This window comes from Eptesicus fuscus, chromosome 15, assembly GCF_027574615.1.
Source record: "Eptesicus fuscus isolate TK198812 chromosome 15, DD_ASM_mEF_20220401, whole genome shotgun sequence".
Taxonomy (NCBI): domain Eukaryota; kingdom Metazoa; phylum Chordata; class Mammalia; order Chiroptera; family Vespertilionidae; genus Eptesicus; species Eptesicus fuscus.
In genome coordinates, this window is record NC_072487.1 from 30632741 (window position 1) to 30653130 (window position 20390).

The window sequence follows — 20390 nt, forward strand, 5'->3', positions numbered from 1 at the left end:
ATTTAGGTGCCCTTGCATGCTCTCTCCTAGGAGCATGCCTGCATCGTTCCATCCCCCTTTTCTTTCTTCACAGGTATGACTTCATAAACTCTAAGGGACATCACGAGGCTTGCAACCAGTGCAGCAATGGGCAGTGGCAGTTCATCCCAGGCAAACCCCTGAACCAGTCCCCATGGCCACGTTGTCTCTTTTTTCTTCTTCTTTTTTTAATCCTCACCTGACAATATTTTTCCATTTCTTTTGAGAGAGTGGAATAGAGAGAGAAACATCGATGTGAGAGACACACATCGACTGTTGCCTTGAGCATGCACCTTGACCAGGTTTGGGGAGCAAACTTATAACCCAAGTATGTGCCCTTAACCAGGAATCGAACCCAAGACTCTTTGTGTGCTGGCCAATGCTCTAACCACTGAACATGCTGGCCAGGGCTTTTCTGACTTCTTGGTGAGCCAAAGCAGCTCAACCTAGATTCCTTTTCCCAGCCCTTCCTTGTTTCATTGCCCCTAGCTTTAATAAACATCCTCTAAAATAAAATTAAAAATATTCAGGCACCTAAACTTTTATGTAAGGACTAAAGGCCCAGTGCATGAAATTCATGCATGGGTAGGGTCCCAGGCCTGGCCGGTGATCAGGGCCAATTGGGGCCTTCCGGCTGCCGGCCAGGGCCTTCCTTCCAGCTGCTGACCGGGGTCTCCCTTCATTCCGTGCCGCCTCCTGGTGGTCAGCGTGTGTCATAGCGAGCTATCAAACTCCAGGTCAAACTCCCGTGGGGATAATTTGCATATTAGGCATATATATATATATATATATATATATATATATATAATATTTCTGGTACCAAGAGACACCTTATTATGTGAAATGACCAATAAGATGCAACTAACTCTATTATATGACCTATATATATTTATGGTTCAAGACATACCAGACAGCTATAGCTGTTTTGGCTATTGTCATTTTTTTTGACAATCTAAGGGAAAAGAGGTCAGTGTCCCTGACTAAATAGTAAGGTACTGTATGTTTTAAAAATTCTTACCGTTGAAAGTCACTGCTCTAGACTAATCTTTGGAGCTCTTGCTGAATATAAATCCCGAAATTCAAAGTATATAGAAAATAAAATATATCTACTAGAATTCTTTGATAAGACACAAACCTAAAATAGACCTTTGTTGCAAACTTTTCTTAGGAGAAGCCAAACAGTTTGATTCTGAAATCAAGTACAAATTTCTATTAAAGAAGTGCTTATTTTCGATGAAATATTTAGTCATAAAACAGACCAAGATGAAGTTTGTATCTGGCCAGAAAAAATGGCAGAATAATTTCGCAGAACATCCTGTGGTCGCATTTAAACCTTGAGATCACCACTGCCAAAAATGAAAATTGCAAACTAGCTCTCTCGCAGTTTACAATAAAAAAGCACATAAGTTTATATATTTCAAAATGAAAGCATTTTTTTCTTTATATACTCTGCTATCTAGACCAGCACTGTCCAGTAGAAATATAATCCATCACAAATATAATTTAAAGATTTCTATTAGCCACATTAAAAAGCATAAAGAAACAGATAAATAACATTAATTTAACCCAACATATCTAGCATATCATTTCAACAGGTAAGCAATACAAAAAATTATTAGTGAAATATTTTACTTCTTTTGGTACTAAATCATTGGAATCTGGTGTGTATTTTACACTTACAGCACATCTCAATTCGGACTAGCCACATTTCAAGCTCTCAATAGCACATGTGGCTAGTGGCTATCGAGTTGGACAGCGCAGATCTAGACCAGTCCTCTCAAGTCTCAAGCTCCCAGACAAAATCAATGTACGATTTTGAGCAAATGACTGGAACATAAAAATAGTCCTAATTAATGTGTGGTATAAAGGTAGGCCTTGTTAAAACCTAAGTTTAAAAAAAAAAAATGAAAAGGAGAGACAAATGAAAATTTGTGACCACTGTATTATGAGACATTAACTTTATAATACAAAGAAACATTATTTTGACCATTCTCTCTGGAAGAAGAAAATTATTTTGAATAGTTTAGGGTATAAATGCAAACCAGAAATAAAATAACACTTTAGAAGACACACCCCTTAGAATAATATATACTAACATAGCAAAATATTAAGATAAAGAGTGATCCCATTGTGGGGGAGGAAAAATATATAAATTAGTACAAGTACAAAAAAAGTCTAGAAAGATATAACTTACTGTTACCAGTGTTATCTCTGGGAAATGGAACAGCTAGTAAAGAAAGCCTTACAATTCTATTTTACATATTTATGTGGTTTTTGTTGTTTTTTTATAAAAAGCATGTTGCTGAATTCATAATTTTTCTGAATTAAAGAAGTACTGATAGTGCTAGTGGTGTCATTTACCTATGTGTATTACTTATTGCTGTAACAGAACTAGAGCTGGTGTAGGGGAAGGATATTAATAGTTCTTAAAAGGGTGTGTTGAGAGTGAATGCCAGAACAGAAACAAGTAACTATAGATTGAGAAGTCTAAAGAATAATGACAGTTAAAGATAAATTAAATGTGGACTTAGACAAGAATGAGCAGTCTATCCTTGAAGCTTGAAAAGGTTAGTACAAATAGAAAGAAGTAATTCTTTACCTACTAGTTGAAAATGACTGACATTCATTACCCATTATCTACTTCAGATATAGAAGTCAAAGAAAAAGGCCTATATAATTCAGTAGAAATAGAAAACCACTCTTAATTGGCATAAGTAATATACTAGTCCTTTCACTACTAAAGCTTGTAATACCAAGTTCAGATTACTATCTGAAGTTTACTAAAAAAATAACAGTGGTAAAAACTTTATTTAGTAAATCCAGCAACTATACATTAGTGTTACAAAACTAATAGCAAACTTATAACACAGCAACATTAGAAAGCGCTTGTAAAATCTTAGCTTTACCACCTGATAGGCCCCATGCTACTTGCTTTTAAGACATTACCCTATTTGGTCTTCATACCAACCCCATAAAGTTGAAGAAACTGAGACTTAGAGATGTTAAGTGACTTGCCCAAGGTCACAACAAGCATGTGACAAAGCTAAGATTTGAGGCAGTCTGATTCCAGAGCCCACACTTATATTCAGGTGCTATGCTACAGCCATATATTTATATTAAGAACTGCCCACACTAGACACAATTGGGAATACAGGTTTCTGTAACAAGCACTTTTCATAAACTGTCAAAAACAAATACTGATTATAGGATTCTGTTGTTTTGCTACCAAATATGCACAAAGGTTTGTACAAATATTGTTTTTTTTTCTTCTTTGATTACAGTGCAAAAAAAAGGTCATACCTTATTAAAAACATCCTTGCTAATGGTATCCACATTCCATAGACACATTCTCTCTCTTTGTACTAGAGCCTCTTCTTTCTGCCGCCATTCTTCTTCGCGTTGCCTCAGTTCTGATACTGCTGTTTGTGCCTTGGCATGTTCCTGATCCAAGGACTCAGAATTATGCAGTGCTAAGCTACCAAGTTTCTGCTGAGCTTCAGCAAGGTTCCATTTGCATGCCACAGAGCTCTTCACAAACTCTTTCTGCTTTTGGCAAGCCATTTCAATTCCATGGCTATACATCTGGATGAAAAATAATCTTTGTAAGAAATGAAGAAGGCATTGGGAATGTTTAAGCAGCACAGTTAAATTTTCTTTTAGTCAAGAATTTCTGTACAATGTTTCTGGTGCATAGGTATCCTAACCTTCTGTGTATGCAGTTACATTTTTATATTATGGGCTTTGTTTCATCAACTAGACTCTACCAGTAAGCTTCTTTGTTAATCTGTGCCTCTCCCCCAAAAACTAACAGCAACGAAAAGCCTGGCAACTAGCACAGATAAACTGTAGCTGGTGTACAACAAACACTTGTTTTAGTCTTTATCATCTGAAATTGCAGAAAGAGAACAAAAGCTTAAATCTAGTTCATCAACTTATCACTCAACATGCTAAAAACCAGACCTTTAGAATTTTGCTCTGCAAGTTATTCATTGCAAAGAACCTTTTATTTAAAAGTAATCATTTATTAGTTTCTAATTTCCTTCAATATTATCCAAATCCTTGGCAATCTGAGTTCTTATTGGCAATTTCTATTTATAACTGACTATATCAAATAGATACCCTTTAACTTAATCCTAATCAAAACAGGTAAAGTTATTAAAAAAGAAAAGCCAACTGGCCCACTCTGGTGATTCTGTTCCAGTCAGAAGCAATAGTAATTAGCTTTAATATTTACCGAACTCCTACATTAGATGGGTGCTTTCTATTCTACAGCTGTATAAAATAAGAGTTGAAGGCACATTCTATATGATTTCTTAGCCAAATTGTAGATCAATATCAAACTAGAAATTCAGAATAATTTTATTCCAATCTATTCCCTTACCTGCATCACTATTATAGAAATATACCCTTTCTCATTTCAAGCCATTCTCTTCTCTGCTCGACTTGGAGTGATCTCTCCAAAAACTAAATCTGATAATTTTACTCATTCTTAGAGTCTTGGGAAAAAGTGCAAACTCTGTGAGATGGCATTGTCCCTCATGATTTCATTTCCTATTATCTCTCTGGACTTGGTTTCAGTTTGTCTTCAGTTTTGCTTATTCTTTCCCTCCACCCCTTCAATGTGGCAACCCCCTTCCTTCATGCCCCACCAAACTCCTACCTCCATTCCAGATTCTGGCATTATATACCTCAATTTTCTCTCATCCCTTCCCCCTCCACCCAAGTTATGCATACTTCCATAGTGGTGTTTTCACACAACATTGTGCTTATTTGTTTACCCAACTCTCAGCTTCCTTAGGAGCTAGAACAACAAATCTTAGCTGAATAAATGACTCTCCACTTCATGGAATAGATTAGTGGTGGTAAAGAATTCTGAGGCAAGTAGCATGCAAGGTCCCTACTTGCTAGATGAGTCTTCAAGGCAAACTTAGATTTCTATTGGGGCAAATGTGGGCATTGTTGTTATTCAGATGTTTTACTCAATTATTTAGCAGGTTTGGAGCCCAGGCACCACATGACTCTAACCAAGTAAAGCACTTATTTTTATTTTTTGCTATCTTAGAATAGAATCAAGAAGTGCAGACTATCTATGCTTTAAGGAGGAGCCAGGAAAAGAAAATTTAAGCTATAAAATTTATACTGTAAGAAAAGACAAAGATATACTAAGGAAGAAGATATAAACAAACAGATATAGCATTTTCAAATTATGTGGTAGCAAATTCTCAAGTCATTTCTTTTCTCTCTTTTTTTTTGTTTTGAATTTTTGTAAGATATTATTTGAGCCAAACTGACAACATATGCTGGGGACCAAGATGTCAGATGCTTAAGTCATTTCTTAAACATAGAAATCTTATCTCTAAATTCTAAGAATGATTTATGTTTAAATTCTTCTCCGCAGACTATACACATTTGGGTATCTGAGCAAACTGTGCAACATGTATTGAGATGACTAAATAAAAAGTCATATTTTATCTGTGAACATACTGAGATTTTAAAGGGACATTAAACATAAATTCAATTAACACAAAATTGAAAAAGAAACTTGAACATTAAGGTCTAACTTTATCTTTAAATTCTAAACTGCTATATGTTATATGTAATGTATAATTCTATTATAATTAATGTTATATGTAATGTATAACATTACATCCAGGATTTGACATCATATATAACACTAAGATGTCTAGAGATTCCCCAAATTCCATAAAATTGAACCAAAGCTATTTTTATAAAGATTGTACAATGTTTATAAATTGAATTAAACATTTTATTCTTTCTGAATATTCCAATCCAAAAGGTAAATCCTAAAGCCAGCAAGACAAATAAACAGGTTATAACATGTGCACTAATTTAGGATTAGTAATCACTTTACAAATATTAACAGTATTCAAAGGTAGTTTCAGCCAAATAGTTTTACATTACATCACAGGATGGGCACTGTAGTAGGTGGGGGGAAAAATGAGACTGTACTAGGAGTCAGGGTGGATTTTGGTTTTAATTCTGCTACTAACAAGCTACATGATCTCAGGGAAATAATTTTTCATGAAGGACACAAGGCTATTTGCTTCTAAAATCCCTTTCTGCTAAATAAGCTTATAAACCCAAGTGTATGAGCAAAAATTAATATAGATACTTTTAAAATTAAGTTTCTCTTAGGTTACTCTTGGGATTCAACCACAATGCACCTAAAATTCTTCTTCTATCCTCTCCATATGCCTTCAAAATTGACGATGGCAGCTGCTGTTCATTCTTTTTTCCTCTCTGTAACACATTCATTATGCAGTTACATAACACACTTTGTATACAAAGATGACACCAGTGACCCATAATTAGTGGATGAGTACTGACCTATCAACTCTCACTCTGTCCTCCTAAAAAATGTCTTGCACTTTCCCAGTGACTGGCTGGCCAAAGTACAGTCTGTGTTATGAAACAGCATTTTTCTCTGTCTGAAGCCAACTCCGTGAGCTGGGCATAGGATCGATGACCCTACACTTAGTGACAAACGACGTAAATGGCTCGTATTGGTTAACAGCTTGCAAGATGAGCCTAGAGAAAAACTGTATTAGTTCAGTTAAGCCCTTAGGGATTCCATTCTGCATGAAACCTAGAAAGCAGACACCTATAATCCGTTTGGTTGAACGTGTAAGTGTCTAGTCTGCGACCCTGTAATACACGTTCAAAACACACTCAGGTTAGGAGAAAAACCAGGACAAGATGATAGGCGTATGTAAGCACTTTATTAAGACAGGACCCAGAAAAAAATCCTAAATGGCACATCCCATTTTAGATAAGTTTCAGAGGAAGGAATGCTGGGGTGAAAAACCACACGTTAGCATCAGGAATCTCGGGAAGAAGTTTTAAGGAAAAGGCAAACGTGAGCCTCTTGTGTTTTTTACTGGAGAATGATGTGAAGCAAAACTAAAAACAACCCTAAGGGGTAAAATGGTCACGCGAATGGGAGAGATTTAGGCCAGCCTCCAAAGCGACAATTTAATTGGTTCGGATGTCACCGCAGTAAATTTGGATAGAAACCTTGATAAGGAAGGAGCCCAGTGAATTGCTGAAATGCCACCACTTACTGTTCCTAATGATGAACTATTGCACACACATTAGAATCTTCAACAGAATAAAATGCTCGGATCAAACCACGCACAAGAGGACAAAGGGTCAATGTTACCGCATGAGCCGCCCCCCAATCTAGGTGCTGTCAGGAGAGGGTTTGGGGGGAGGCACGTCTTCCAAGGGTGAGGAAGTATTGGCCAAGGTGAAAAGGTGTGGGCAGAGGTGGAGGTCAGACATACAGGTCCAGCCCCTCTTCGAAGCCTTAGATTAGAAGATGCTACAATAGCGGTTGCGATGGCATCGGGCGCTCGGCCCCAGCGGGTGAGGTGGCAGCGCAGAACAGGGCACCGGAGAGGGTCGCAGAGACCGGGGACTCCGGGAGCCGGGGGACTCCGGGAGCCTGGCGACTGCACCTCCCCTTCCGCTCGCAGAAAGGGGCCCCCTTCTCACCTGGGCGCCGCCGCCCGGCAGTTGTGGGCAGCGGGGAGAACTGGGAGACACGTCCAAGTCACTCTCTTCCTCGGCCTCAGCCTCTGTCCGAGGGAGGCACCAAGGTCCCGGAGGCGGCCATGGCTGCTCCATGCCTGGCTGCCCCGGGCCCTACAACACACGGACTCGGCGTGAGGGAGACCCGCTGCGCCGAGCCAGCCGCCCAGCCGGCTGGGGCCGTTACCCAGAATCCCTCTGGGGGCTGCGACGCCGACGCACGCCCCACGCTAGGCCGGGCCCCCGCCACCGGCGGACGGCGGAACGCGACGGACAGGATTCGGGACGTTACTTCCGGCTTGGTGGGCGGGGCCGTGGGCGGTGCGTCCCGGCCCCTGCGTGTGAAGGTTGGCCCTGGAAGTCACACTTTTTAAACACTCGGTTCTCTGCAGTTTTCTCCGCTGCCGACTTCACCCCTAAGGGCGCTGCGGGTCTAGGGTCCGCGGCGCTGTGAACAGGGGGTCCTGGATGCCGGGTGGTGCTCAGGCCAGGGAGCGTCCCCTTGTTTAAAATCTGCAACTCATCGCTGTGCATTGATATGTAAACCAGTATTTCTGAAGCGAGGGTCCGGGGTAGAATTTTGAAAAGCAGAGCCAACTTTCCTCTCATTTTGAGTTACAAGCTACAAGAGTTCTGCGAGACTTGGCTCAGAGGAAGACGCCAAAGGTGAAGTACTGGACCAAGCTCGGCTTAAAAAAAAATATTTAGACGAGTACCACGAATTGCAAACGGACAGGGAGGGCTTCCTGTATGCCTGCGTAGCTCCTTTAATCTTAAAGATTTACTCTCTATAGACCCAACATGCCCAAGGTTACACACATTAAGGGTAAAAACTAGGATTAGCCTAGGGCAGTGGTCGGCAAACTCATTAGTCAACAGAGCCAAATATCAACAGTACGATTGAAATTTCTTTGGAGAGCCAAATTTTTTTTCCCCCCTGTGGCATCTGTCTCCTTTTTTTTTTTAATTACTTTATTGATTAAGGTATCACATATTTGTCATCAACCCCCTCCCCCCGTTCCCTTCCCAATCCCCCCCACACGCAAGCCCCCCTCCCCCTGTTGTCCGTGATCACTGGTTAGGCTCATATGCAAGCACACAAGTCCTTTGGTTGATCTATCTCCCTTGTCCCCACCCTCCCCTACTTTCCCTCTGAGGTCTGACAGTCTGATCAATGCTGTTCTTGTTCTTCAGTCTATGTTGTTCATCTTTTCCCCTAGATGAGTGAGCTCGTGTGATACTAGGAATACACTTATAGGAACTGAAAATGAGACAAGCAATAATGGTTATGCTGAGAGGCAAATGAATCAGTCTATAGTGAGTTTCTTTCTGGGCCAACAGTTCTTTTGAGTCCCGGTTTCTATGTCCAACAGTTGTTAATGTGTTCATAACAGCAATGATATTTCAGTTCTGGATGGTGGACAAATGGTGGTATTGCAGGTCCGACCCTCTCTGGTTTGGTCCCTGGCAATCTGCAGTGACGCATATCTGCTGAACTGCTAGTATGGAGAGCCAAATTTTTTAAAAAAATATATATATTATTGATTTTTTACAGAGAGGGATAGAAAGCTAGAAACATCGATGAGAGAGAAACATCGACCAGCTGCCTCCTGCACGCCTCCTACCGGGGATGGGCCCGCAACCAACGTACATGCCCTTGACAGGAATCAAACCTGGGACCTTTCAGTCCACAGACCGATGCTCTATCCACAGAGCCAAACCAGTTTTGGCAAGAGAGCCAAATTTTTTAAACTTAAACTTCTAATGCCAACTTCTTCAAAATAGACTCGCCCAGGCCATGGTATTTTGTGGAAGAGCCACACTCAAGGGACCAAAGAGCGCATGTGGCTCGCGAGCCTCAGTTTGCCGACCACGGGCCTAGGAAATCTGACTTGAAAACATGCACATTTAGCAATCAGGTATTGCTGTCCTCATAATTATAGAGACTCATAAAAAGAAGACGTCATTTCTTTCCCCAATCTATTAGACTGGCAAACCTTTGAAGCCAGTCAATACAGAGTGTTGACAAGATGTGAGGAAATGCTCTTAGAGAAAATGTTTGTGTAACCTTTTGGGGAGGGGCAATTTGACTATATCAGAAGATTAAGTGCTTTGATTCTTGTATTCAGCAATTTCATTACCAGGAAATTATCCAGCAGTTATTTTTGCACCAATATGCAATGATTTATCTACAATGATTTACTGCAGCATTTTGTGTGTGTGTGGCAAGAAAAAAAAGCCAAACAATCTAAGTTCCCATTTATAGAACTTTAAAAAGTTATGGTCTGTTATTACAATGGGATAGTATCAGTCTTTTAAAAATAGTAAAATAGATACAAATAGGCTGGTATAGAAATATCTCCCAAAAGGTGTTGAGTTTAAAAAAAAAAAAAGCAACTTGCAAAGTTAGTTATATGTGTGGGCATATCTATAGCTGTAGAGAAAGAGAATGATCCAATTTGTGTAAAAGCTGTGTGTACAGGTATCGAAAATTCCTGGAGGGCAAACAAGAATTGCTATTGATTACCCCTGGCAAGTAAGGCTGGAAGGGAAGTTTCTGAGAATCATTACTTTCTATTCTTAGCTTTCCTGTATTTATGCTGTTTGAATATTTTCCAATGGGTATCCGTTATATCTTAATAATTAATTACAAATCAAAGTTGAAAAACTAAACCTTTTAGTTTAGGAGTGGAAGCCGCAGGAGAAAATATGACAGCAGATAAAGTACAAAGGGTGAGGAGGCAAAAACACTTGTATCTTTCATTACAAAAAAGTTATTTCAAATTAAATTAAAAATATTTCTCAGAAGCTTTCAGTGATTTCCCTGTACATAACATTCACCATAAATAATTACGATTCATTCCCTGGAACTAGATGCATTGCCACCCAAGCAAAACGTGGGTTCCATTTAGCAATGAAGAAAAGCTTCCGGGTGTTAGGTACTCGGTCACATTGCCATAACTGTTTACATTCCTGTAATATCCAGTGCCAGTCTAATTCTTGAGCATCATCTCTTAACCTCCTCTACCTCTTGCCCAGATCTCTGTTGGTATAGTCAGTGGCCTCCTTTTAGTTCCTCAAACATACCAATATCTTTCCTGACCCGTGGTCCTTTACATTTGTTGTTCCCTTTTCCTGGCTATCTTTCCTATTAGTTCTTTAAAATACATGCTAGTGGTCATGCTTTCCTTTTTAGATCTGAGGTCAAATTGTCATACCCTTAGAGAAGCTGACCTGTCCACTAGGTCTAAATTTAGGTTCTTATTCCCTTCTCCAACCTGTAACCTTCTATGTCACCCCCTGAGTATCTCCCTCTTAGTATTTTTCATAAGGTACACAAGAGCATAGATTGTTTCTTGTGCAGTCTTGTACCTCTATTGTCCAGAACTTAATAAATATATGCTGAAAAGATGAGTAGGGAACTAATGAATAGAAACAAAGATAAAAAAGAAAGATATAGCATTAAATAAAGATGAAAGAGGTTAAAAAGGGAATGGAAATGGGTATATTTTGGTAGGAGGAGAAAGGGTAGATATAAGAACATCAGAAGTAGTCTCATTTTAGCTGTTGCTGACTTTGGAGCCTGAAGCCTATGCCCAGGTAAAGTGGACACTTTTTAAAAAATAATATTGTTTTTATTGTTGTAAAGTGGACACTTTTTATAAGCCTTGGAACTAAATCATACTCTTCTACTTTCTTATATTGGATAATAAATATAATTCCTTGGAAATTGCTTTGGGTTATAATTAATCTACTACTCTCATGGACATAGAACTAGCCAGGAACTCAAAGGAACATATTAGTTTTTCCTGAATGGAAATTACTTTAAAATGGAAGGATATGGACTATGTGGTCCAGAATGCCCAAGGGCAGTCCTTGTGGAAGGGTTTATATAGTATGGTTAAGTAACTATTGAGCCTACAAATGCCAGTGAGGCAAAGCAGAAGCTAAAGAGTAACATATGAGTTCGACTCATGAACTCTAATAAAGTTTGTGAAATATATCCCATATGTGGGCCCAGATTCCAAATGACTTAAAGTTTGTTAAAAGTTGTTCAATTGCAATTTAATTCCTTCCTTGGAAGCATTCCTGATACTTGGGGAAAATTCTAGAGATATATATATACTTAATGAAATACTACTTAAATTACTAACTCCTGTTTTGGACATTCACGCAGAGACCACTATTCTTATAATACAGTGCTTCTGTTTTTCCTTAAGTGGGATTCCCTCTGAATTACTTGTAAAGTATTTCACACCACAATAATTTTCTTATCTGCATTTTGGGTGAATAGATCCGTCACATTTTTCTCTTTAAGTGTATTCAGACTTGTATTGAAGGGAATTTCATAGTGATGCCACCAAAAATTCTTTTGATGGGCTATTTTAGGACAGAAGGAGATCTGCATAAGGATATGATTTCTCAAGTATGTGTTAAATATTTAAAAATTGTTATTATATTTGTAAATATACAAAAGTATAGAATAATAGTAAATTTCAGATTAACCCAGATGAACAATTATCAAGCTATTGCTACATTTTCTTTATCCATTCCTTTTGTTCATTTCCTAGGGTATTTGAAAACAAATCTTAGACATTAGATCATTTCTACTATATACCTTAATATGTATCTCTAAACAATGTTGATATTTGCCTTATATAAACACAAGGACATTATCATACCTATTAACTAGCATTATCATACCTATTGTTATTATCTAATACCCAAACCATAATAAAATTTCCTTGATGGTCTCAAATATTCTATTTAAGTTGGTTTTTTTGAATCAGGGTGCCAACAAAGTCCACATATTACATTTGGTTGTCAGGTCATCTTAAGTAACTTTTCATCTAAAGCATTTCCCCTTCCCTGCTTCCTTTGTTTTTCAATGTCATTGACTTATTGCAGACTAATTGGGTCAGTTGTCCTATGAAATGTCCCACATTCTCGATATGTCTGTTTGCTTCCTCGTGTCACTAACAAGTTTCTCTATCCCCCACATTTCCTTTAAGTGAAGTTAGCTCTAGAACAATTCTGCTCAATAGAAGTTTCTGTGATGATGGAAATAATTCTTCTTGCACTATCCAATACAATAGCCCCTAGCTACATGTAGCCATTGAACACTTTAAAATGTGACTAGTGAGCCTGGCTGGCATGGCTCAGTGGTTGGGCATCTACCTATGAACCAGGAGGTCACAGTTTGATTCCCAGCCAGGGCACATGCCCAGTGTCTGGGTTGCAGGCTCGATCCCCAGTGTGGGGTATGCAGGAAGCAGCCAGTCAATGATTCTCTCTCATCATTGATGTTTCTGTCTTTCCCTCTCCCTTCCTCTCTGAAATCAATAAAGATACTTTTTAAAAATGTGACTAGTGGGAGTGGAGAATTGAATTTTAAATTAAATTTAAATTTAATTTAAATTTAAAAATATATATATATATTTGTAATCATGAGATTCCACCTTGTCACCTTGTCAGGGAGAGTGGCCTGGGTGGGATATGTAAATCTGTGTGCCTATGCTAATCCATACATACAGTGGATGACATCCTAGATAAAGAGTATTGTGAGGAAAGAAAAGGATCTAGAAATGTTGCTTAGGCAGGTAGAGGAGGATGAACAGAGACAGAGGAAGAATAGCCAAGGAGCTGGAGGGAAACCAGAAGAGGGCTATGTCCTAGAAGTCAAGCAAGAAGAGCCCAGTTTTATCCAGGAGAGTTCAGTTAAGCAAGGAGAGTCCAGTTAAGTCTAAGAAGAGCATAAGATGGGACATAGTGTCTCTAGAAAGTCTGTTACAGGGACAGTGACAGGGCAGGATACACCTGGATTCAAGTGTGGCTGCTTTCCTGTAGTTAGCTGTGTGGCCTTGGGCAAAAGGCCATCTGATCTCATTCTACAGATTCTGCATCTATAAAATAGGGATAATATCTTCCTCAAAGAGTTATTGTGGGGGTTAAATGAATTATGCATATGCAATGTGTCTAGCACTTTGTAGGTTCTCAATAAAGAATGATTCATCCCATTTTGTCTCTGACCACTTACTTATCCATTTGTTTGACTCTCACTCTCCTTGGTGTCTTAGCTTTGGTGTTGGTGATGACTCACTTGTAAGGGTCAACACAGGTCCATTCCTCATATATCACTGTACTAGACTGGGTGCCAGCAAGCTGTTATGAGCTGACAAATCAGTGCTCTGGATACTGTAGGGAGCCAACCACCCACTTATGTACCTTTTGATATGTAGACAGAGCACCCAGGACTGGATAAGGACACAATGTACCCTTCTTCATCATACTCAGTTTTTCCCTTCCAGGGAAAGGAACTCCAACTACCAAATGAATACCTAATTTTTGTCTCAAGACATCTTTTTGCACTTGCATTTTGCAATTATATAAATCTCCAATACAAAATATTAATAATAAATGACTCATCACAATTAAATATTTTTAGAGTCAGCATTGGCCCTACCAGATTTTTCCAATTTGCTAGAAGCAGCCATTCCCTTCATTTTTATTTGTTAAATACAGTGAATGGGGGAGGGGAGGAAATGCAATTTTCCCTACTGGTTAATAACTCTTGCCCTGCCTGCCACCACTGAGGATTTTTGCAGTGTAAGCCTGGTTGGCAACTACAGTAACTACCCATTGGGAGATAATATAATTCATTACTTGCATTAGGTTAACTAAACCCCCAAAAGAGACTGACAATTTCTATTGTGGCTAAAGCGGGATACCTAACTTTTTTTAAACCTCTTTAAAAATTATCCTTATATTTCTAAATAGCACACGTTGAATTTCTTACTGACAGTGTGTGCTTTCCGAACCAAACATGAGGACATAACATTTCATAAACAAGAGAGTACCTTTAGGGACAGGCTACTATGTTAACTGAAACATCTATGTGAGAGAGACATATGGATTGGTTTCCTCCCACACAAACACCCCGACAGGGGCCAGGAATGAATTTCCAACCCAGATAAGTGCCCTTGACCTGGAATCAAACCGTCGACCTTACGGTACACGTGCCCACGCTCACCGGCCAGGGCCACATCCATTTTTAGACGGACACTGTCAACATTTGGTGTAAAGGGAACCAGGGCCCTTAGCATCTCGCCACCTGGCTACCACCTCAGTACCTGGTCATTCTCTCCCTCTAGCGTACAGTCTGGCAAGCGGACCTTGGGACCGGGCTTTCCTAGCTGAGCATTGAGGGCGTGCACGCCTGCGCCTTAGACCTCGCTGGCGTTCTAAGGTGGAAGGTTGCGCGTTTGAGTTTCCATGGCAACGCGACGCTTCCGCCTTCTGGAAGCCTAAGCTCCAGCTCCGGCTGTGTGAGACCCGTCCGGGTGGGAGGGAACCTGGGCCCTGGGGAACAGATGGGGGTAGGAGGGGTGGGGGCTGGGGAAGCTGCTGGGGACATTTGCCCCAGGGATTGAACTAAATCGGTCCTAGGCTCAACACGAAAGGATCTTTTCATTCCGGTCCTTTCGCCCGCGCAGGGAACGATGCCTCTGGAGGTGGTGGTGGAGTTGCAGATCCGGGCGGTAAGAAAGATCAACGAACCTCCCTCCCCTTGCCCCCAAATCATACTCTTCCCCCAGGTTCTGAAATGGTCCCTGGTCATTCTCACCACCCCCTCCCATTCACCACACAGACATCATTATCTTTTGGAACAAATAGTACTCTGTCCCTACGATTTTCTACACTGGTCTTCCCTGACTTCCTAACCTTTACTTCAGCTCAACCTCTTCCCACTTCCCTCCCCCTTAAAGCCAACTTGTTTCTTAGCTTTATCCTGAAATTTTCTGTTCTTTAAAAATAACCCTGTATTAAGTCCAAGGAGGATTTTATTTTATTTTTTTTGCAGGATAAAGATTTGGGAAAGGTTTAAAAATCTCTTTTAAATAACCAGGTTAGAATTTTATTTTATAAAGCCTCATCACTTCCTGGTAATTTTTCACTTCTAGGAACCAATAAAATATTTCAAAGCTATTTCCCCTATTAGCTCTGGTTTGCTCATTCCAAAGGGGAAATCAATCAACTGTTTTATAATTATCCACTGAATCTTGCTTAAGTGAGATACTGTGGCAGAGTGACTCCATTGTTCCTATTTGGGGTCAGTCATTCCTCTTATTTCAGTTCCCATTTTCCGATCCTTCCATCTGTAGTGACAGGCTGTCCTGCAGCTTTGCCTCCTAACTGTAGGGGCTTCTCTCCTGACCATGATTACAAGCAAAAATACCACACAGGTTATGACTATGGAAAATATGGTTAGTCTCTATACAATTGACAAATGCAGTTTCATTATACACGCAGCTACAAAATAAAGAGCAGAATTTCCTGGATGTTCCACTTTGACAGCAAATAGAACCAGGCTATATCAGCCTTGCAATATCAATTTCGAGCTCTCAAAGTGTGTAGTAAGGTGAAGGAATTCTTGAGAAGCTGAGTGATAAATCAGTCTTCCTCTTCATCAAGGCAAAAATTAAACACTTTCATTTCATTCAATATTATTGGTTAATTTTATTTTCATTTTTAAAAGGCATTCCTCAGTATACAATTAACAGTGAAATCAGTTTTCTACCCTACGGTACTTAGGATCCTCCAAAAACAGGGTGAATTGATCTGTGCTTTAAAGCCAGCAAACTAGGCCCCAGCAACTAAGATAGGGAATTCCAGAACTATATATAGCTAGTAACTAGAAGGTAAGCCTAATTTTGAGCCTCTAATATTCAGACTTGTGGACACTGCAAGAAACACCATACTTCCAAATATCTGGCCTCAATATTGTTACCATTAAAATAAAGGATCCCTCTAAGATTAAACGACAAAGCAAACTACTTACTGCTTCAGTTTGATTCAGCAAGTGAAGAGGTAGTCTGTGTTCAAGATGTTGCGGGAATGAAAATGATTTTATTTGAAAAAGCTATTCTTTTATTTTGAAGAGTAGCTATTCCTCTCTCGGTATGCCTCTCACACTCAGAAAATTTGTTTCCACCCAATCATAGACTACTTGTCACAGCCATTCTCCAGATTCCTATGTGCACCTCTACCAGTATACGACAGATCAAAGGTTATAATCCATTCTATTTATAAATGTCAAAACAACTGGTCAAAGGTTCTTAAAGTTTCTTATTTTTAAGTAGAGAAGCATTTAAAGCTTACCCTTACAGTTTTTCATGGTCAAAGAATAATGAGCAGAGTCCACTCTACATTTGGTGGTCTTTGTTCTTATGATTTGGGGGGAGGCACCATGAATAAACTGCTTTAAATGTAAAGGTCAATGTAAATGTAAATTTAGGAGTTAGTTGTACCTTGTATAGCAGCAGACTCCCCTGATTAATTTCAAATGAACTACTGTTACTTAAAGTATGCTGTGTATAGGGAAACAGAATTCCATATGAAAAACTATTAATACACAAGGTCATCCTTGTGGTATATATGAAAAAGCTCACACTTTTGCATTGCAAAGAATCACATTATTTTCCCGTTTTATTACCTCAGTGGAGGAGCATTTTTTTTTTTTTTTTTATTCAGTAGAGATGACAGGTAGCAGGGCCCCATATCTTGCCATACGGTCCATTGACATACTAGTAGTATGTGGTTAGCGACCCCCAAACTCTCAGTTCCCCTGACCTCCTCAGTAGCTTATCTTTTCTGCGTAAGGCCATTGTTCTATCCTTCCTTTTTTTCTAGAGACTATAGATACGCCCCTCTTTAAGTGTATCTTCTTCAAGTAAGTTCTTGGCTTGTTCTCTGAATTCTAAAAGATAATATTAGAGAATAGTGGGAACTAAATATAAATTTAAAGACCTTTTGAAGAGGTAAAAGAAAGATATGTACTATAATCTCTCTTCTCACTATCAAGTCCACAAAGATGGAAGAGACAATAAACTAAAAATGCTTACCAAGAAAATCAAGATTAAGAGGAACTCTCCCCAGCTGTGATAACAGATCTTCAGAGAATAAGCTAGAAAAAGCTATGTCTTAGACTCTTAAATAACTATGAACTATGATTAGTATGCAGCTTATCTGCCTGTATATTCACAGAATGAAGATCCTGTTTCTTTTTTCAAAGTTCAGTTTACAAGTGATATATTGACGTACAGGATCACTACAAAATACAATTTTTCTGATGTCCATTTTGAAAAAACAGCAACATTACAGTCACCCCAGCTTGGTTTCTTTCCAGTTGTCCTGGAGATACAAACAGTTGTTGAATGTATAATAGTGGGATTTTTTTTTTTTTTTTCCTTTCTGCAATATGGCTGTGATCAGTAATGGCCAGCATGTGGCTTCAGCCTCGCAACCCATCAAGAGGGACACCTAAAATTCCAAAGGAAGCCTGAAATGTCCTAAGAGGGACAAGCGGTATGGCTGCTGGTTTATGTCAAGCAGGATGGCTGCTGGGTTATGTCAGCATGATCGCATGTGGAAACATTTAGATCTCCTGGTGCCATGATGAATAAGACGGTGTCATTGTTGGTTCCACAGTACAAAGAGGACCGGAGCATTGTGCGGTGACAGCCAGCAGTAGTCCACGATGCTATACTGCATGTAGCCCAGAAAAAAGCCAAAAGCCACGTCGGTGACGTTGTGTCGCCCCAGCATGACCCTGGAGAGGCCCAAGATAAAGGCCCACAGTACCACCAGCACCCTCAGTGGAATGGCCAGCACCAGGTGGTTCAAGATGAACCGCGACACCAGGGCGGCCCTGGTGGCATGGCCCGAGGGAAAGGAGTACTTGTCCACCGAGAGGGTGACAAACATGTCCATCTGGTTGTGGGCGGGGCGACGCCTGCGGACCAGCCCCTTGAGCAGGGCCACCAGCAGCAGGTCCAAAAGCAGAGCGAAGAGCAGGTTCGTCAGCACCTCGCGCCCGGCCCAGCTGTCGCTCCTGGACAGGCAGTAGAGGGTGCCCAGCAGCCAGGGGATGCCGTGTCCAGAGATCTCCAGCAGCTTCATCAGGGGCCGCACGCTGCCCCAGGACGAACTCTCCCCGGCGCACACCCCCAGCTTCTTGGACAGCCACAGGTCGATGGCGAGCAGGGAGCGCAGGGCGATGGCCAGGAAGGACGGGTTGAGGTCCATGCGGTCCTCCTCGGGCAGCGGGGGCGGGGGCGCCTGCGAGGGGACGGCTGCCGCCAGCGGGAAGGAGCCGCGCCGGTGCACCGGGCTGTCGGACACGCGGAGCCGGGCGCAGGTGGGGTCCGCGCCCGACGCGCGGCCGCCGAGCAGGGACTGGAACTCGAACCTGCTGCCGCCGCCGCCGCCGCCGCCGCCGTGGGCCGGGCTGCTGGGGCTGCTGCTGTTGCTCGAGGCAGAGACGCCCAGGGCGCGAACCTCCACGTTCCTCCGGGGGCTCGGCATCGCGGCGGGCGGCCCGGACCCTAGAACCCAGACGGCCGACGAACAGGCTCCCCGGCCCTGCAGCCTCTTCCGCTTCCGCACGGCGATCCCGGAGGGGCGGGGAGAGGAAGGCGCGAGAGGACGATTGTGACACCTGGCGGAGACGTGGGATGAAACTGGAATTCCAATTTGAAGAAGTGGAGGAGTGGGAGGGTGTTGTGGGGGGTACATATCAGGGGGTGCGGTAGTGGGGGGAACTTTGACATTGTCTGTGGTTGGTTAGGGAAAATAGAGTCCCGTTTAAAAGCAAACCAACCCTGTTCTCTATTTTTTCCTTTTTCTTTTTTCTTTTTAAGATTTCCTGCCCAGGGGTGTTCCTTCCTGACAAGCAAGATGTGTACCTTGGGGTTTACCTCCTGAATCAGTACCTGGAGACAAACTGCTTTCCCTCTGTGTTCCCTATTATGATTCAGCAGAGAATGAGATTTCAAAAGGTGATCTTGACTTTCTCACTGCTAAATGGACATTTAAATGTTGCTGTCTGAAGATCACTTAGTGGTTCTCATAAAGGACACAGTTCTTATAAAGTTATTTTGTAAATTTCCTTTTAAAACATTACTAGAAGGCCCCTGAGCACGGGGCAGAACCATTAGTTGGAAGACTTGCTTTTGCAGCCCAGGCCAGAGCCAAGTTCTGTCAGCCTAGTGCTAACCACCCTGGTCAATGACGTTTTCTATTCTGGGAACTCCCATGGCATTTTCTAACTGGAGCAGAGAGAGCCGTTTCTGAATGTTCTCGGAGATGTTAGAGGCAGTTGCATGACATTTACGACAGGGATAATCAATAAACTAGTGGACCTTAGAAACAAACTGTTTTTAACTCAAGAAAAAAGAAAAAAGAAAAAGTATAACCAAATTAGTTATATCCTGTATCTGAAATCCTATAACAAAACAAAAAGGCTCCTCAGACTTGAGTTTTCTTAGGCCATACCTGGTTTATTTATGATTATGATCTAAACTAGAGGCCTGGTGCACGAAATTCGTGCACGGGGGTGGGGGAGTGTCCCTCAGCCCCGCCTGCATGCTCTTGAAATCCGGGACCCCTTGGGGGATGTCCAACTGCTGGTTTAGGCCCAATCTCTGCAGCCTAACCGGCAGTCGGACATCCCACTTGCAATCCGGGACCGCTGGCTCTTAACCACTCGCCTGCCTGCCTGATTGCCCCTAACCACCTCTGCCTCAGCCCCCACCATGGCAGCTTCATCTGGAAGGTTGTTTGGCTGTCTGGTCTAATTAGGTCTAATTACACTTTTATTTTATAGATAATCAAGAACATTACCAATCTTTCCCCTACTTTGAAATATTAATTTTATTACTACACAACCACAGTCCTTTGAAGTTTTTGTTTTGGAATTTGGAAATTAATCAATCTGATTCATTGAACCTTGATAAATCTGATGGTTTTGCCCCAAACAATAT

General features: G+C 41.0%; 3 protein-coding genes across 10 annotated transcripts in view; 1 reads left to right on the forward strand and 2 right to left on the reverse strand.

Annotated features, from left to right (window-relative positions):
- CDC37L1 (cell division cycle 37 like 1, HSP90 cochaperone) overlaps positions 1-7847 on the reverse strand; it is a 50869-nt gene extending 43022 nt beyond the window's left edge. Inside the window, exons 1-2 of one of the 3 annotated variants that reach the window (XM_054727325.1) lie at positions 7534-7845; positions 3319-3600 (exon numbers count right to left, since the gene is read on the reverse strand). In XM_054727325.1, coding sequence (XP_054583300.1) covers positions 3319-3600; positions 7534-7665 — 414 coding nt within the window. In that variant the 5' untranslated portion in view covers positions 7666-7845. Of the gene's footprint in view, positions 1-3318; positions 3601-7533 lie in introns of all 3 variants that reach the window. The other 2 variants (XM_054727324.1, XM_054727323.1) reach the window with 2 other exon arrangements.
- Positions 7848-15006: 7159 nt separating this feature from the next.
- SPATA6L (spermatogenesis associated 6 like) overlaps positions 15007-20390 on the forward strand; it is a 34845-nt gene continuing 29461 nt past the window's right edge. For all 6 annotated transcript variants that reach the window (XM_054727256.1, XM_054727257.1, XM_054727258.1 and 3 more), the window contains exons 1-2: positions 15007-15107; positions 19269-19406. In XM_054727256.1, coding sequence (XP_054583231.1) covers positions 15069-15107; positions 19269-19406 — 177 coding nt within the window. In that variant the 5' untranslated portion in view covers positions 15007-15068. The remainder of the gene's footprint in view (positions 15108-19268; positions 19407-20390) is intronic.
- On the reverse strand, positions 16515-19000 carry PLPP6 (phospholipid phosphatase 6). The gene has a single exon (XM_028150551.2). The coding sequence runs from the start codon at positions 18931-18933 to the stop codon at positions 18040-18042; it is 894 nt and encodes a 297-aa protein (XP_028006352.2). The 5' UTR covers positions 18934-19000; the 3' UTR covers positions 16515-18039.

What these genes read in the sequence shown, in the direction of transcription:
- PLPP6 (XM_028150551.2), bottom strand. Translation starts at nt 18,933, where the DNA reads ATGCCGAGCCCCCGGAGGAACGTGGAGGTTCGCGCCCTGGGCGTCTCT.